Consider the following 19639-nt stretch of genomic DNA (forward strand, 5'->3'; position numbering starts at 1 on the left):
GGTCACACTTGGCACATCTAAATGAATTATCAGTTGATTGACACAGGTATTTAATAAAAAGGAGCTTTTACAGATCTGCTAGTCAACACAGTGCCTATAGTTAACAATAATGTATTGTTCACTAAAGATTTGTTTAGCAGGTAGATCTCATGTTAAATGTTCTTAACACACACACGAAAACCAAGAAAAAACAAACAAAAAAAAAGGGGACACAGGAAACTTTTGGAGGTGATAGATATGTCTATTACCTTTATCGTTGTGGTTTCATGGGTGCATGAAATCCATATGGGTGCATATGGCCAAACTCATCAAATTGTATACATTAATTATGTATAGTTTTTTGTATGTCAATTAACCTCCAGAAAGCTGTTAAAAATAGAATTAATGTAATTCTGAATAAAAAATACTCTTTCTCCTAAATTTTTTTTAATTAAAAAAATAAATAAAAAGGAGCCCTTGAAATGCAGATGATGAGGGAATTCCCTGGCGGTCCAGTGGTTAGGACGCCATGCTTTCTCTGCCAGGGCCTGGGTTCAATCCCTTGCTGGAGAACTAAGACCCCCCCCTCAAGCCGCACAGCACGGCCAAAAAAAACAAAACAAAACCAGAAAGAAATGCAGATGACGGTATTAAACAAACAAGCTTGGTGCAGAATCACAAAATAGTCTCGGCCTGGGCTTCCCTGGTGGCACAGTGGCTAAGAATCTACCTGCCAATGCAGGAGACACGGGTTCGAGCCCTGGTCCGGGAAGATCCCACATGCCGTGGAGCAACTAAGCCCGTACGCCACAACTACTGAGCCTGTGCTCTAGAGCCTGCGAGCTACAACTACTGAGCCCGCGTGCTGCAACTACTGAAGCCTGCGCTCGGCTAGATCCCGTGCTCCACAACAAGAGAAGCCACTGCAATGAGAAGCCCGCACACTGCAACGAAGAGTAGCCCACGCTCACCGCAACTAGAGAAAGCCCGTGCATAGGAATGAGGACCCAACGCAGCCAAAAGTAAAAAAATAAATAAATTTATAACAAAATAAAATATTCTCAGCCTGATCGCCAAGAGACCAAAAATGTGACACGCAAGTGGAAAGTTTGGTGTTTCTGGACCACACAAGCTCAGCCATGGCAAAGAAGATCAGCAGGGATTCTCAACTCATGAGATTCAGTCTGGCTCATCTGCTCATACTTCACATTTTTTATCAAGTAAAGGCTGTAATGGGAAACCTGAAGCATTGATTAATTAAAACCTCACCCACATGTACACACCAACACACAGACTATGTATTATGAGTCCAGAAACCTTGTAAAATACAAGATGCTGGAATGTTGATTGGATTTACGTGTTGATAAAATTTCAGTGAAATGAGCCTACTATCAATGCAAGATTACTGTGAAAAATTTAATTGTGCAAACTGTTCTTGTTGGAACATAGAGAACTACCCATTAATCAGATTTCCCTCTCCCATCACTACTGCAAGAACAAAGAAGACGGTACTTAAAACTGGATCCTATTCAGCAAAATCTGTAAGTCAATCAGTGGCATTTCACATGCATTTCTATTTCTGCACTGCAGCTTCCAAATGCAGATATTTGAGAAATATAAATCTTGCCTCCTCAAAGCCCAAAGGAAACATTTGACTCTAAGTCATATTCTCACTGATACTTCTTGGTTAAATAAGTCTTAGAAAAACAAATTAAATTACATCATCAGCTTAAATATTTATTCTCTCTTGTAATTTCCATATCTTAAAGCCAACCTGTTTAACTATTAAATGTACATAGTCCACTTAGGATACAAAACTATAGCTGTAAACTTTTTTCCCCAATGAGTTATATGGGATGCCTTAGTCATTAATAGTAAATACTGATACTATTTGTATAAAGTAAGCCTTCTGAGTTTTTTCATTCTATTTTAGAGAGAATAATCATTGCCTTCTTATTTTGAACCATCAAAAAAAAGCAGAGTCTCTTCTGTACCTGGTGTATTTTCATATGAAATAAACACTATTTTGCTGCTAATCCTTTGGATAATAGTGTAACACCTTGAAGCTTTTCTAATGTTTTTATCAAAAGAATATACTCTTAGATATGTATTTTTCTCTTCTAAAAATATTCAAAATGTATTCTGAAAGTAAAATAAAATATTTTGGCCAAATAATTACAATCATTTGCTTTCTTTCCTCTCCCATCTGTTTTTAAAGCAGTAATCACAATGTCACAAGATTCTTTGAATAAAGTTCTGCTTTTGAAAATATAGACAATGGAAAGAACATCCAACTGTATGTCCCTAGGTGAGGGGACAAAAAAGAGAAAGAAGTTGATGATAAACACGTATCAGTTAGCTCTAGTTACAAAATTACTGCCTAACAAAACCACCACCAAACCTCCTTAAGGGTTAAGGCTCATGCATCTGGGGTCAGCTAGAGGTCAGAAAGGCATCCATATATTACAATAACTTATTCTCCAGGAGCCTCATAGTAAGACTAGTGGGGAAAAATGGAACAAAGGTTCTATAAATAACTACGGTATCTTCACTATTTAATTAGCTAGATGTCATGTCCTAGCCAATGATTTTTGCTCTTTATTAGAAGGGAGATAGATGCTTTGAGAGAAAACTTTTCCTACATATTTTTGTGTAAATCAGAAGAATAACATTTTAAAAGCTGGGGAAGAAAGTAGAGGATATGTGGTGAACTTTAGAGTGGCAACCAAGACAATTTATACCCAAAGTAAAAAAATATGTTTTTAACTCATTAATGAGTTTATTTTTACAGATTATGTACACACTACTATGATTATATCCAGGTAAATTGTACAAGCTGCTAAATTGAATTTGGCAATTTATATGATCAGCGGCCATTCTGATAGTTCATTCATTTAACATTATTGAAACCAGTCTTCTGCATTATAATCATCATGTTATTAACTAAGTTCATTCAATAAATAGATCATTCATTTTCATCTTAGGCTAGGACTTATTGCTTAGGACTTATTGTGCATATCGTATCATTAGTAAGACAGCTGTACTGAGATACGTAATTCTTATCAGTGCATTTATATGGGTGGCTTTCTTTGATGAGAAATCTGGCTGAGAAGAATATCTTGTTTGTGCAATCAAGCAAAATGTTAGCATTTCAAAAATGTTTGTCTTTTAAAACACATTCTGCGTGTAGGTGAGGAAAAGAAAATATTTCCTTTCTACTCTTCTAGGTTCTCAGCTAGGGCTTTGTAACCAAACACAGAGTGGCAAGAGAAAAGCATACAAATATATTTAATGCAAGTTTTACATGACATGGGAGCCTTTATGAAGAAATGAAGACTTGAAGTGATTAAACTTGAGCATTCTTATGCTAGGTTTGATGAAGATAGGAAAGTGGTGGGAAAATGTGATAGGACAAAGGGGTATGAGCTGAGAATAGTAAACTAGGGGAAACTTGCAAGGTCTGTTCATTCAGAATCCCCTCGGCATCCCTCTGTCTTCCGTGATAAGGCTGCCCCTTTCCTCCGGGGAGGGCACCTCTCACATGAGGGTCTTAGGGCTTGCTTCAGAGTGTGAAGGGGAGTCAGAGAATCCTTCCTACACCTCTGCTTCTCAGATTCCTCCAGCTTAAAGTATTCAGTATGCCAACACAATATGTTTTGGGATAGTGTGTCCCAAACTCCATCAGCTACAACTAACTCAGTAGTAGGAAAAAGATCTTTGTTCTGACTTGAAGTGTGTATGTGTTTATGTGTGTGAAAGAGAGAGAGAAAATCCAAGAAACATGTATTACAAATTTCAGAAATTCATATATTGGAAAACGATATAAACGTTATTTGAAACTTTAACCAAAGGCTATTAAATTGCATTTAGATGCTATTTCTGTTCCAAGTCAAACTTCTCGGAAACCATTGTTACTCTAATTTTCTTTTAAATTAAGTATAGGTTCTTTACTTTTGAAGACAGAATAAATCCCCAAATTTTTAGCCAATGAAAGTTACAAATTAAGTCCGCATTACCTACAAGCAGTGTGCAAAATCTTAGATAAGTATGCCCTCAGTATCCATGCCTTAGGACATGCTCTATAAGTAAGACTATCTGTGAGCTTAAGTAAGTCTCTTTGGGTGATACCCAGCAGGTGTGTACCTTATCCTTTGTTTTTCTTAGGCATGGCCCAATTTTACTAGGAGATTTTAGTCCCAACGACTTGTTATTCTCATTTCTTTTTAACTTCAGAAACTTGGATCTGGACCAACAGGCTTTTAATCAATCCAATTAAGGGCATGTAAGTGGGAGACCTGTGAGGGAGGACAGGTAATCTATTGGACCTGAATTTCTGGAATCATATGAAGGCATATTGCACTTTACGCTGAATCACCAGTGTTGCAAAGGGCTGACAATCTACCCTTCTGTCATTCACGTCGCTTCCCTCTGCCCCCTTTTATAAATTAATTTGGTTTTACTGAGGCTCTGATTAGGCAAGTTACAGATGTATTTCTTGATAGACAGACATGACGTACTGGGTAAAAGGAATGGCTATACATAGGTCTTAGTAACGTGGTGATAAGATGTCAGGGGAGGGGAAGTGTTCTGTATTCCTGTGATTAGGGCTTTTAGTGAGCCTATGCCTCTGGACTGTGAACTTCACCAGTGTTTCTCAGTTTTTTCTCTCCCCCTAGGCGGGACAGAACGGCTAGAAGGAGCTGGAGTTGTGTATTCCCTTCCACAGGGTCTGGATAACCAGTTTCCCCCAAGGGCAGTCCTTGTTAAAAAGAACAGAGTGCTCTGAGGTACAGTTGGCCCTTGAACAACATGGCTTTGAACTGCGTGGGTCCACTCATCCATGGATTTTCTTCAGTAGTAAATACTACAGTACTACTTGATCCAGCAGTGGTTGGTTGAATCTGCAGGTGCAGAACTGCAGATACTGAAGGCCAACTATAAAGTTATACGTGGATTTCCGACTGTGTGGGTGTTGGTGCCCCTAACCAACCCCTCCATTGTTAAAGGGTCAACTGTATTTCCAGATGGTTCCTTTTCCCCTCCCTTTGACAGAAGCACAAAGGGACTTTTCCCTAGTGTTTACTCTTAGAACCTTGTGGAACTCCTGGAGGTAAATCTCACAAAATTGTGGAGGTCCGCCTGTGACTAGGTCCTCCTAGAATTTCCAACTCTCAGAGTTGTCTGCACTGCATCTCTGGCAATTGGTCAATCACAGCTCAGGTTTTCCTACCCTACCCTGGCACTGGTTCCTCCTTATAGTTTTTGCTCATGAGTCTCTGCTCTGGGAAGTAGGGACTCCTTGTATTTACCTGTCTGTCTCTCCAGTCCTGGGGACAGTGGTTTGCCCTATGTCTTCCCCTGTCCCACAGATCCAAGAAGAGTTGTTGATTTTTCAGTCTGTTCCACTTTTTGCTTACTGTTAGGAGAGAGGGGTGACTTCCAGGCTCCAGTCATGCAGAACCAGAAACCAGAAATTCTGAATGTATTTCAATCACTGCAAAAATTAGTAGTTCAAAGAGTACATAGATCAAGGAAATAGATTACTGAGAAAAAACCCTGCAGCCTAGAAGGAAAAATACACAATCTCAGTATGATGTCTTTTAAAAAGGTAGTAAATGAACAATGTGTAATTACCAACATTTAAATGGCAAAAACAGACCCACGGAGAAGAGGATAAGCATGGTGAGGCATTGGCTTTTTGCAAAGCCAGCTAGAACAGTAGGTACACGTTTTTCCATACAGAATTCTATTCAAGCAGTTGCTATAACAAAGAAAGGCAATAAAAAATGGAGGATCAAGGTGGAGAGACATACTGGAGTGCATAAAGAGGTCTCATTGCGTAAGGAAACCACTCTTAGCCTTCTGAAAAGTATCAAAAAAGCAAACTGGAAGAAAAGACACAACCTTTTGGTTGCATATGCAACAAAGACGTCATGATCCTGAGAAGAATTAGCTCCTTGTCAGTCATTTATTTCCAAATTGCAGCAAGTTGATGATAAGGTCAAGGTAATGGTTGAAGAGACCTTTGCTTGGGCAAAAAGATCATAATCATACCACTATTTTTTTTTTTTTTTTATTAAAGGATTTTCTTATTTATTTATTTATTTATTTATTTTTGGCTGTGTTGGGTCTTCGGTTCGTGCGAGGGCTTTCTCCAGTTGCGGCAAGCGGGGGCCACTCTTCATCGCGGTGCGGGGACCGCTCTTCATCGCGGTGCGCGGGCCTTTCTCTATCGCGGCCCCTCCCGTCGCGGGGCACAGGCTCCAGACGCGCAGGCTCAGCAATTGTGGCTCACGGGCCCAGCTGCTCCGCGGCATGTGGGATCTTCCCAGACCAGGGCTCGAACCCGTGTCCCCTGCATTAGCAGGCAGATTCTCAACCACTGCGCCACCAGGGAAGCCCCATACCACTATTTTTAATCTTTAAGATATATCAAATGCATTTAATCCTCTTAATACATACTCTGGTGGCATTTCAAGATATTTCCATTGACAATGAATTCAGTAGTCCTAATAAACTTATGAATATATTATGTTGCCCTTCCATTAACAAATTAAATATGATGTTACACAAGGCATATTAGTTCACTGATAATTCAAAGGCAAAGTTTGAAGATTTGTTGTCTGCATTTGATTCTCACTCTCAATTCTTGTTTTGTTGGGGGAAAAATTGTTTTCTTGCTTATGTATGATAAAATACACATTGTAAGGATTGTTATGTTTCTAATAATGTATTCTGTATAATTAAGGTGGGTTACTAGAAAAGTCTAATGATTTAAACTCTAATTGTGTAACTGTTATTTTCATAGGAAGTTTATAGAGACTCATCTGAAAACCATTCCCAGTCATGCATTTTCAAATCTGCCCAATATTTCCAGGATGTAAGTCAATTTTTTTTAATATAAAGAGAAGTTTGCAATTGTGACATGTTATTTGCTAAATGTGTTCTATCAAGAAAAATACTTGTTATATATCGCACTTGCATAAGTCAATAACATCTACATTTCTAATATATATGAAGTTTATGTACAAGATGTTTATTTGATTTTGCTACATCTTTACTCCCTAATTCCTAAATGATTTTTTAAACCTAAAGTAAATTTAAATTCCTTTGGCCTTAAGAATTTAATAATTCTTGATGTATTTCAATATATTTTGAGATGTGGCAAAACCTTAGCCAGGAATCTCTCCCATAAACAGATCTATATATCTATTTCTAATCTATCTATCCTAGCTACCAATTCTTGATTCTCTTTTCACCACTAGTACAAATGTTTACATTTTGTCATAAATGTAGCCAGTGATTTCAGACTTCTCACTTTAAAAAAGATCTAAAATTAATTTGAAAATTTAAAATCATAGAAAACTGAATTGCTATACACTCAAGAGTGAGGAGAAAAGGGGGTTCTATGTTGCATTGACAAAGAGTGTATCTGTGTCTGAAATGAGCCTGGTCTTTATTTCATTTAGTTGATTCTGACAAGCAATGCAGATAAACCAGGCCTACCAATGACGATACCACCAGCCTGTGTGGTCTCTGGCTAAATTTATTCATTTCATGACCATTTATTGAGTGTCCATTGTGTCATGTCAGGGGCATTTGACGTTTTTGGTTGTCACAACTGGAGAGAAGGGTGCTACTGTCATCTAAGGGGTAGAGGTGAAGGATCTGCTCAACAACCTACAAGGCATAGGATGCCCCCCACCTCCAACAAAGCATTATCTAGTCCAAAAATGTCAATAGTGCTGAGACTGAGAAACCATCCCAGCTGAACATCTCTGCAGTTTTTTTCTTTTTCTACCAGCCCTTTCTTTTTCAAATTCTTGCCTCCTTTGGTTTCCCTGATGTTGTTCTCTCCCTCTTTTTAACATCTTATCCTGGCTACTCTTCCTCAGTTTCCTTTCCTGGATTCCTATTTCATTTCATTTCATTTCATTCAGTTACTTACATACCAGGTCTTTGTTTATTTTGTCCTAATTCCTTTATACCCTCCACACCTTGAATGAAAACTCCCATTCCTTTGGCTTCACTATTACCTAATACAACTAATTCCTAAATGAGTATCTCTAGCCCTGACTTGTTCCTGCAGTTCAGGCCTGTATTACAAACTTCCTTCCAAATAGTGTCACCTTGATGTCCCACAGGCACTTCAAACAACATATCCAAAATAAACTCATCATTTTCCTCCTAAACTGTTCCCTCTCTACTCCTTCTTTTAACAGCAGCACCATTTAGTCGTCTGAAAGCTGAAAGCCTCAAATTCCCCTTTAGCTCTTCCTTTTCCCTGATTTCCCCTATACAATTGCCTATTTGATGTCTCTACTTGGCTATATTCATTCATTCATTCATTCATTCAATGAATATTTACTGAGCCCTACTTTGTGCCTGGTGCTTTGCTAGATGTGTCATATGCAACAGTAGACAATACTTATGGAGCCTCCAGTTTCCTTCCTAAGAGAGTGATAAGTGCCATGATGGGGTCAGTTCTAGAGTGACCTGGGAACTCATATGAGAGGTCTGTTACCTGGATATGGGGTGGGGTCACGGAAGGCTTCCTGGAGGAAATGGTGCCTAATTTGCAATGTGTATTATCTGGCCAAAAAACAAAAGATGGAAAGATAATTCCAAGCAGAAGAGAAAAGGGATGTCAGTGAAGTTAAAAATAAGTTTGTTGAGGCTGGAGCTTAGGCTGGGAGTGGGGACAGTAGAGAAGAACAAAACTGGGAGGGAAGCGAGTACAGGGCCTTGTGAATCATTGGAAGGAGTTTGAAATCTTCCCTAAGGACCAAGCCACAGAACGATTATAAGCAGGGAAGTGACAGATCAGATGTTTTAGAAATATTCCCTGGCTGTGCTGTGGAAAAGGGGTGGAAGTGGAGCAAGAGTGGAGACAGGAAGTTAGTGAGGAGGTTGATGCAGTGCCTGGGGAAAGGGGATGGCAAGTTGAATGGTGAAGGCTGAGTGGGGATAAAGAAAAAGTGGCCAGGTTTGAGAAATAAGGGAGAACTGACAAACTTAAAAGTTGGTTGATTTTGAAGGTGGAATGAGATGGAGAATTTCATCGACATTTCTGACTAGGACACCTGTGTGGTTGATGAACACATTTGCCAAGGTAGAGAAGTTTTCTGTGCATTTGCTGTGGAGGGACAGGGGGTAAGTTAGGAATTCAATTTGGGGCCTGTGGCATTTGAGGTGCCTTTGAGGCATTAAGCAGCTATGTCTAATAGATATCAGGATAAAATTCTTTTATTAATTCATTCAAGAAATATTTATTCAGTCCCTGGTATATTTTTATCATTTTTCCAAGAGATAGGGATACATCAGGGAACAAATGGACAAAGAGCCATGCCCCTGTGGAGTTCACATTCGAACGAAAAGAAATAGGCAAGGAACCAAAAACATAATAAATAAATATATTAATACAGAAGGGAATATGGATATGGCAAAAAGGATAAAAAAATCAAAGTAGACTAAGGAGAACTGGAAATTCTGGGTATGTAGGGGCACTCAGGAGAGATTTGGGTAGAGATTAAGACTTGAGAGTCATAAACAGGTAGAAGTAACTGGGAACAGGGACAGGCATCAAAGAGAAGGAGAGGCTTAAAAAAAAAACTGAAGAAAGAACAATTTTAAGAACATGAGGTCCCTAAGGAGGCAGGAGGGAATGGGGTCCAAATAGAGGGATTGACCTTCTACAGGAAGATGGGCACCTTTTGTACTGTAACGAGAAATAGTAGTTAGAGATGGGGCAGGTGCAGGTAAATTAATAGGCTTATTAGAGGGGGGTTCAAGGAATTCTCATCTCAAGGTTTCCATCTTTTCTACAAATTATTAAAAAGATTATCTACTAATATTTGGGTAGAAAGGGCAGAGTTAGAAATTTGAGAAGGTTTGAAATAAAATGATGGGCAATAAAAGAAGGAAGTTTGACTGAGATATTCAGGACATCCAGGCAGATTTGAAGGTCCTGATGAGGACCCTTCCAGGTAGACTATGTTTAGATTCTCCAGTCTGGGTTAAGTGTGCCCTGAACCCCATCAGAGAATTTATCACTGTACATGTTAATCCCATTTACCTGTCTGTATCTCCCACTACTGTGAGTTCCTTGAAGCTAGGGAACAGGTCTGAGTGGTCAATGCTCATTTACTGACATATAGTGGATGTTCAATAGATATTTGTTGAATGAAAGCATACACACATACCTAAATAATAGTTAGGGAGCTGTCACATCTAGGGGGCAAGAGATCACCAGGTAGCTTTGCCTGGAACAGTACAAATTCCCACCTATTATTCTAGCATAATTGTTAATAGCACCCTGTATTAACTCACAAAAATATCCTATTTTGGATGATTAATGATATGGTTACTCTAGTTATTACATGAGACTTGCATGCCAAGAAGAAATATGAGGAAGAGGTGGGATCTGATTTTTCCTGATTATAAAAATGGGATAAGCAAGTAAGGAATCACTGCTTTTATCCCACTGAATAAATGGTTCCTATATGTGTCTTCGCAACCAAGCTATAAGAGTCTTCTAAGGAGGTATCATTCAGTTGGAGAAATTGGAACTTCAGTGATTATGACATGTGCTGAATGACTAAAACCTTAAGAAAGCTTTGCACCTCCTAAACTAAGAAATTCGGGAGAAAATTTGGAGCAGTGGATATGATGCAAAGTTAGCACAACAAGTTTGCAGTCTTCAAAATTAATCTTGTCCTTCAGATGGCTCAGCTTCATCCATTATAAATCCCCACAATCTCTACACAATAAATTAATTCTTTTCAACATCTTCAATGGTTTCCTCTATGTTAGAGATATGATATTTGGATCAAAATAATTTATGTAATGTTATCCACAAGGGGCAATGACTTGGGAGACCAGATAAATCAAAGGATAATTGTTTAGAGAATAGATAATTCAAAGCAGAAAGTGCAGGACCTTTAGAATACACACAATACCCATGAGAAAAAAACTCAAATGGAACAGTCAGCACTCCTCTTATAAACATTGTGTTAATGAAAATATTTTACTGGCAGATTCAATTCAAACTATAGGCCAGTGGTTCTTAACCCTGCCTGCACATTAGAATCATCTGGGAAGCTTTTTAAAAATAAAAGTGTTTGCCCCATCCCTTAAATACTCTGAATTAATTACCCTGGACCGAGTTTTGGACATCTTATGTTTTAAAAGCCTCCCAAATAGTTCAGTTGTATGGCCAGGGTTGAGAAGCTCTGCTACGGCCACAGGTGGACACCATCTGTTAATCATTAATTTTCCCAAATGTCATAGAAATGCCTCTCAATAAAAAGCAGTCATTGAATTTGGCTGCATTAGTCATTCTTATTACAAGATGGAATTTAGGAGACTTTTTGAAACATCACCCCTTATGTATTCTTGACAAATTGTATTTAGAAGTTTCTCTTTTCTCCTTTTTAGTACTTAAAACTTTTATTTGTGTTGCCTTTCGCTTACAAAGTTCAAAATAAATATTGAGTTTTCAGCCTCATCAAAATCAAGAAGAAAAGTCTTGAGAGAATATATAGTCACCACCCTATGGAATGTTCCACTAGAGAAATGTGGCTTTTTCTTCATCTTCTTTGTAACTACATCTCTGACCTCATGCAATTAGGTACTCCATTAAAAATGCCTCTTATTTATTGGTGAATTCTTTTCTAACATCTTTCATTTTCTGCTATTTTGAGTAACTCATCTGTTCATTCATTCACTCAGTCATTCACTTAATCCATATTTATTGGAAGTCTACTACATGACAAGCAATATGAAAGGTACTCAAAATTCAGTGTCCATCAGAAACACACAGTTCTCCATTTCAGAGAACTCGCAGTCTAATGAGACAACATCAATCAAATATCATCCAAGCACTTGCAAAGCTTCATGGTTATAATTAGTGGAAGGAGAAGTTCACGGTGCTATGAGGATATACTATGGGAAACTTGACCTAATCAGGAAATTTGGGGAAAGCTTCTAAAGGAAGTATCTGTTGAATGAAACCAGAAGGATGAATAGGTCCAATGAATTGGGAAACTTTCAGATAAAAGAGGATCTAAAAAAAGTAATAACTAATTTTAACATAATTAGGGAGAAACCATGAGGGTTGTGCATGTTGCATGACCTGGGAAGCCCCTGACAAAGAAGTTACATCAAAATTAATAGTATGTTTGCAGTTCACAACCCTACTAACTTTCTACTTTGTTTTATATTTTTGTGATGTTCAGTTACTTGTCAATAGATGCAACTCTGCAGCGGCTGGAATCACATTCCTTCTACAATTTGAGTAAAATGACTCACATGTAAGTACAATGAAAAGTGAAGCATAAATCCAAGCCACAGACACTCTTAATTGATAATTTGGGGGCTCCAGGTGGCAATAGCAAATGGTTTCTAGAACATGGGTCAGAATTTCCATTTATGATTCAATTCTTAACTTGTTCTCACTCTCAGTTTACGTTAATTCATCCTAATTCTGACTTGCATGGCTGGAAGTTAAAGACAAAATTAGAAGTCCTCTTTTTGAATTGTCATTTCTTTCTATTACTACTGTGTCAACAGATTTTATTGACATGGATATCAGTAAGTCAATAAATATTTACCGACCACCTACTGGATTCCAGGGCCTGTGCAAGTTTCTGCAAAAACTAACTTTTTTTCCTCATTTAGGAAAGAGAAATGTAGCCTTGTGAGATTAGAACAGGAGTGGAGTTAAGAGCTCTGGCTTTGGAGTTGGTCAGAGTTGGGTTAAAACCCTGCTTTCTTTGCCTGTCATTGTCTAACCTTGATGTTCCCTGGTGGTCTAGTGGTTAGGACACAGCAATCTCATTATCTAACCTTGGACAAGTCATGTAATCCTTCCTAACCTCAGTTTCCTCATTTGTAAAATAATGGTAATAAGAGTTCCAACTTAATATGCTTAGTACAAATATTGAATGACATAATGCATGTAAGCATTTAGCGCAGTGCCTCCCACGTAAAACCGATCAATACACTTCATAAATAATTATTCTGTTTTTATTTCTGTAGTACCTTGCAATCTATAAAAAGTTTTACACAAATAATCACATTACATTCTTTTAAGCAGCCATGTATTATGAAATATTAACTCTCTTTTCTTGATGAAGAACAAAAATACTTATCATCTATGAATACTTAGTATGTTCTAAACATTATGCTGAACATTTAAGTACTTTATTTATTTAACCTTCAAAAAACAACCCTGTGAAGTAGAGATTATCATTTGTATTATTTATTTAAGAAAAACATAAATGTAGAGAGACTAAATATGTTATCCTAGGTCACAGAGTTACTAACGGATAGGGCCAGAGTTTTTACATCATAAATATGTGACTCAAATCTTCTTTCCTTATGTAATACAGTATGCTGCCTTTAACACATTTTTGACCAGAGACGTATTTCGGCCACAGGCATTAGTTTCTGCAAAAATCCCCTGGTCAATAATGTGTTAAGAATACTGAGGCCCAGAAAGTTGTCTCCAGCTATGGTAGGCTAGCAGACATTATTATATCAACCATTGGTTTGAAAACAACTAGAGGAGCTGGAAAAAAATCTGTTTAAAGGTATCTGAATGTTATGAAGGCAGCAAGAACTTAAGGGGAGAGAAGCAAATCCCCAAAACAACATTTGATTACTTTCCTCTTGAAGTATTTTCTAAACTGTAAACAACAGCTGAGAGGCTGCCCAGAGGTTTAGGCAGTCTCATAGAGCTAGGGAAATAAAACCTGGAGTTCAAGACTTACTAAGGAGATGGTTCCTAGTAAACACCCAAGGATTTTAGCTGGGATGCCAAAAAGAGCTTCATCCCAGAAGTATGGTATAATGGGAAATAGATCAGTCCTCACAAAGACTAAAGCTCAGCTTTCAATAAAAAATAACCAAGCATACAAAAATAAAATTAAAAATAAAGAATTTATGGCAAAAATCAAGAGAAGAAAACAGACAATAGAAAATGATCCACAAGAGATTCAAATATTGGAGTTATCAGACAGACTTTAAAATAACTATGATCAAGACATTCAAAAATTTAATTGCCAAGCTAGAGAATTTTAGAATAGAACTGGAAAATATTTTTGAAAGGATCAAATGGAAACTCTAGAATTTAAAAATTCAATAACTAAAATAAAACCTAAATACATGAGTTTGACAACAGATATGCATAGGTCAAAAGAGAGTAAGTAACCTAGAAATTAGGTCAGAAGAATTTATCCAACCTGAAGCATGGAGAGAAAAAGAAATATGTGGCACACTAAAAAGTCTAGCATACCTATTATTGGATCCCAAGAAAAAGAAGAGAAAGAATGAAAGAAGCAATATTTGAAAGAAAATTTCCAAAATTCATGAGACATCAAGTCACAAATGTAAGCAGTACTGCAAACCCCTAAAGGATAAATACAAAGAAAACCACGTCAAGGCACATCATAGTAAAAGTGCTAAAAACTCAAAGAAAGAGAAAATCATAAAAAGCAGCCAGAGGAAAAAAATACATAATACTTTCAAAGAAGTAACAACATGACTGAAAGCTGACTTTTCAACAGAAATGATGGAATCCACAATGCAAAAAGTAAGATATCTGCAAAAAGGAGAACCACAAAAATAACAACAGCAAATATCTGCCAACCTAACAAAAAAATTCTTTGAAATTGAAGACAAAAGAAAGACATTTCAAGCAAACAAAAGCTGAGAGAATTCATCACCATTAGGCTCATATTAAAGAAACTGCTAAAGGGAATTATTAAGGCAAAAGGAAAATAATCCTACCTGATAGCACAGAGGTACAGGAGGAAATGAAAAGCAAAAAACAAAAAACAAACAAAAAAGAGAGCTAAATATAAATTAACCTCGACTGTACAAAACAAAACAAAACGTCTTATGGGGTTTAAAAAACAGGCAGTCTTTGCTCTGCATGGTAGTGTTGGATTATAAAACTGTGCATGCTGAAACTGTGCAAAGCGATCTTAATCAATGAAAAAAAGATTACTTTTTGTGACAAAAATTCTTGTCAAAACATTAAAATCTCTCTTACTATTGGGTTATAAATGCATGGGGAAAGTAAAAATAGTAGAACTAATATTTTTAGCACATTGTAATTTTAAACATTAGAAGCATTTAGAAGTAAAATGTTTTATTTATTTCTAAAAAGCTTATCAAGAGTACTTTGAATAGCACACACATTTTTCTCTGTTGTATATATAATTTACAAGAGAGTGTCACGTCACTGTCTTGGCAAATTGTCATACTCCTTTCTAGGTCTGGATCAGCTTCCAATATCTATCCTCTGTTCTTTCAATGTCAAAATATTTCTGAGAGCCCCTTTAATGTGAATTCTTTTTTTTACCAGATCATTTCTTTGGAGACATCTTCATTCTTTTATTCACAACCACTTTTCTCATTTATATCAATAATGCACCTTCACTTAAGTTCCTCTTATTAAATGTCTAGAGTCTCTCAAATGGTAGCAGTATGGACGTTCCCATGGTTAGCAGTTTCTATGACTCTACTTACATTTATTCAAATTTCATTTCCAGCACTATCACATTTTGTTTCTTTGTTTCTTCCATCTTTGTTGGTCAATTACCTCTTTCAATTATCCTCTTTCATAAAATGTTGTGTGGGTTTATCACTGAGAGTCATGGAGGCAACACAACTGCACACCTTATTGTTTGTGTATGAACTGAATAACAGATGCTCGGTGACCTGTCACCAATGACTTTGAAGGGAGCAGTGTAATTGATCACCTATCATGATGTGCATCTGTTATTTACATAGTGATGTGTGGACTGAAGAGCTGGCAGCAAAGTTTGTACATTATGCAATTACTCATAGTTAATATATTGTGGTAACAAACTTGAACCATGTGGTTGGAACCAGTTATTATTTAAATTTAACTAAATAATGGTAACTGAACCTCATGCATATGGGAACCATGCAAAGCAAGGACTGCCTGTATATATAGAATTCAAATACACAATAGTAAACAAACGATGGGAGGGTTTTAAATAGTGTTAATGCATTCTAAGTTCTTTGAATTGTCTGGGAAATGGTAAAAGCACTAACTTATATTAGACTTTTACAAATAATGAATAAATATTCTAATCCATAGGGCAAAAACTAAAATAACTGTAAAAGAGTGGATAAATAACAAGCTAATAATAGTGAGGAATGGAATAATAAAAATTAATACAAAAAGGGCAAGAAATTAGAAGAAATAAAGAACTTCTGGAACAAATAGTAGATTTAACTCCAAATAACCAATATTTACATTAAGTGTATAAAAGAACTAAACACTCCAATTAAAATACAAAGATTGCCATATAGGTTAATTTTAAAATGCTGCTTATAAGAGACATACTTTAAATATAAAGATATAGAAAGATTGAAAATGTAAGCATGAAAATATTAACATGCAAACAGTAACCAAGAGAAAATTGATATAAATATACCAATATATATAAAGCATGAAGCCTTGCTATATATAAAAAGAAATTTTACTACGATATAAAAGGATTACTATACCCTGTACCAAAAAGATATAATGATTCTAACCTTGAATGTCTATAAGAGCATAGCTTCAAACTATATAAAGCAGAAAGTAACAGAACTAAAAAAATAAAATAGATAAATCCACAATCATAGTGGGAGTTTGTTTTAATATAGCTTTATCTGATAGAACATATATATACCAAAAAAGTAAATAATAATACTCATAAGAAATTAATATCTCAGTAGCTTACAAAAAATTAAAATCAACCATATTCTCTGACTAGTAGGTAGTACACTTCTAAATAATCATGGATCAAAGAAGAAACCACAACACGTACTAGAAAACAATTTTAACTAATTGTCAATAAAAATATGACAAATCAAAACCTGTAGGATGCAATTTAAGTCATACCCAGAAGAAAATGTATATATTAGAAAAAAGGCTGAAAATAATTCATTTATATATCTTTCACAATAAATTTATAAAGGAACAGTGAATTAAAACCAAAGAAAGTAGAACAATACCCAAGAAAACTGAGAATTCAGGTCATTAAGAACAACAGTTAAAATTCAAAACCAAATCTCCAGACTCCAAATATAATGTTCATTTATCATACCATTTTGCTTCTCTGCCCCACTCACCAAAAAATCAAGGCAACTGATTTGTAATAAAGCTCTATATAAATCCTGCATCTCTTAAAAGCAACTGTTTTGTTTATTACCAGCTTTTTCTCATAAAGATTCTAGTTGTTAATATTTCTCTTATAAATATCCATTTTCCCTCTCTGAGCAAAAGTGTTAACTTCCTAAAGCAAAGGAAACTGTTAAATACAATGACTACAAGGATGAATTTGAAAATGGGTTTTTAAAAAGATATTTTCCTTATATATATGAGGTATTAAGAGCCTAATATCTTAGTAAGAATAATGCATCTTGCATTCTTCAAATTTTCCTACTATATATCCAACATTATTATCTGCAAATGGTGCTAGTCAACATGAAGGATAAATAGACTTTGGGTGCCAAACATCAATAATTTGTTTAATCCACAGACCGCATAGTACTGTCAGCCAAAATTTCCTGGGATTCCTGAATATAGAATTAAAGCCCTCTGATTTATTTAGTAAATAGCTCTTCACCATGTTGGATTTGCTGCAAGGGTAGGTACTAAACTAAGGAGTACTGGTTTCAAATGTCACTGCATGTTGCCAGTGCTTATTGAAATGTCTCAGTGAGAACATCACCAGTTAAAGAACATAATGTTATTCTGTTTCGTGAATATATTTCCTTCCTCAGCTGCCTTCTCTCTACCCCTTTTTGACCATGTGATTTGGTGAATAGACTGATCTAGGGCTACGGAGAACTCACACTTCATCATCCCCACTTCTAATCATCTCTCCAATGCCTTTTCAACCTTTTCCTGCCAAGGCTCAATATTTGTCCTCTGAGATGGCTTCCCAATTCATGTTTAGATTTTATTCCCTGATATGAATTGGGGTGGTAGAACATAAACATTGTTTCTGTTAGTGACCATCAGCTAGGTTTCCAAAGATACAAAGCTACCCATTCATTTAATAAACACGGTATGTTTAACACTGTGCTAAAGCTGTGGTAATTGCATCTTACAGCTAAACATACACAATAATCCACTATTCAAAATAGTGGATTATTCTATTTTTATCCAAACCCTCTTCCCCTGGCCTCTGTGATACCACACACCCAGCTGTCCTCCAACCATGCTGGTCAGTCTTTCTCATTCTCCTTTGCTGGTGTCTTCTCCTTCCCCACTTCTAAATGTTGGGGTTCCATATGGCCCAGTCCTGTGTCCTCTTCTCACTCCACATTCTCCCCCGTGTGATCTTATCCAACAAGTCTCAAACTTACACGTCCAGTCCAGGCCTCACTTTTTAAGTATGGGGCCCTTAACCTATTGGTCTACTTGACATCTCCTCAGATGTGTTACATCTCTCTCACTACTTCAATACCCCAAACTGAAATCTACCTCTCCTCCTGAAATCTGTAACTCCTCTGATACTTGCTGAGCCTGTATATGGCATCTCCACTCACCTTACTGCAAATCCCAGACACCTGAAGGGATCACTATATCTTCTTTCCTCATCACCCACTTCTAATCCTTCACCATGTCCTGTCCATTCTACTACCCTAATATATAAAAAAGTCATCCTCTTCCTCTCCGCTGCCACCACCCTTGTCCAAGCCACCATCATCTCTTGCTTGGACTACAATAACTTCATAGCCTAACTGGTTTTCCCAGTTTTGGCTTCCTCTAATTCATTTCTGCACAACAGCCAGAGTGATTTTTCTCTTAGGATAAATCCAGAGTCTTCAACGTAAACTTCCAGGCCCAGGACTTCAGCCGGCCCTGCCCACCTCTGCCTCCTCATCTTGCTCCATTCCTGCACACCTGTGTTCTTTAGTTCCTTGAATAGTCCAAGACCTTCTCCACCTTAGGGCCTTCACATCCTTTTGCCTCTGTCCAGAAAGTTCTTTCTCTCTCTCTTTACCTGGTTAACACTACCGATTATTTTTTCAGCCTAAATATTACTTACACATACCCTTGATCCCACCTAAATTAATCCTTCACTTGAATCTATGATTGAACCCTTTATTTTTGCTTTATAGAACTTATTAAAATTTGTGAGAGGGGCTTCTCTGGTGGCGCAGTGGTTGAGAATCTGCCTGCCAATGCAGGGGACACGGGTTCGAGCCCTGGTCTGGGAAGATCCCACATGCCACGGAGCAACTGGGCCCGTGAGCCACAATTACTGAGCCTGCGCGTCTGGAGCCTGTGCTCCACAACAAGAGAGGCCGCGATAGTGAGAGGCCCGTGCACCGCGATGAAGAGTGGCCCCCGCTTGCCACAACTAGAGAAAGCCCTAGCGCAGAAATGAAGACCCAACACAGCCAAAAATAAATAAATAAATAAATTAAAAAAAAAAAAAAATTTTGTGAGAACAATGCAAAAGTGTGATGATAATAATAAATGTTTCCACAAGGCAGTGTGTTTTATGTGCCAATTACTCACACCATCAAACCAAAACCAAAAAACGGGGAACAATTAGATATATTCTAAACATGCACTTTTAAAAGCATGAATTGAAGTAGAAGGCCAGCCTGAATTAATGAA

General features: G+C 37.0%; 1 protein-coding gene across 2 annotated transcripts in view; it reads left to right on the top strand.

Moving 5' to 3' along the window:
* The window catches only part of TSHR (thyroid stimulating hormone receptor), a 161399-nt gene that overhangs the window by 86743 nt on the left and 55017 nt on the right, over positions 1-19639 (top strand). For both annotated transcript variants that reach the window (XM_007188703.2, XM_007188705.2), the window contains exons 2-3: positions 6788-6859; positions 12216-12290. In XM_007188703.2, the coding sequence (XP_007188765.2) occupies positions 6788-6859; positions 12216-12290 (147 nt within the window). The remainder of the gene's footprint in view (positions 1-6787; positions 6860-12215; positions 12291-19639) is intronic.

This window comes from Balaenoptera acutorostrata, chromosome 3 (assembly GCF_949987535.1).
Source record: "Balaenoptera acutorostrata chromosome 3, mBalAcu1.1, whole genome shotgun sequence".
Taxonomy (NCBI): domain Eukaryota; kingdom Metazoa; phylum Chordata; class Mammalia; order Artiodactyla; family Balaenopteridae; genus Balaenoptera; species Balaenoptera acutorostrata.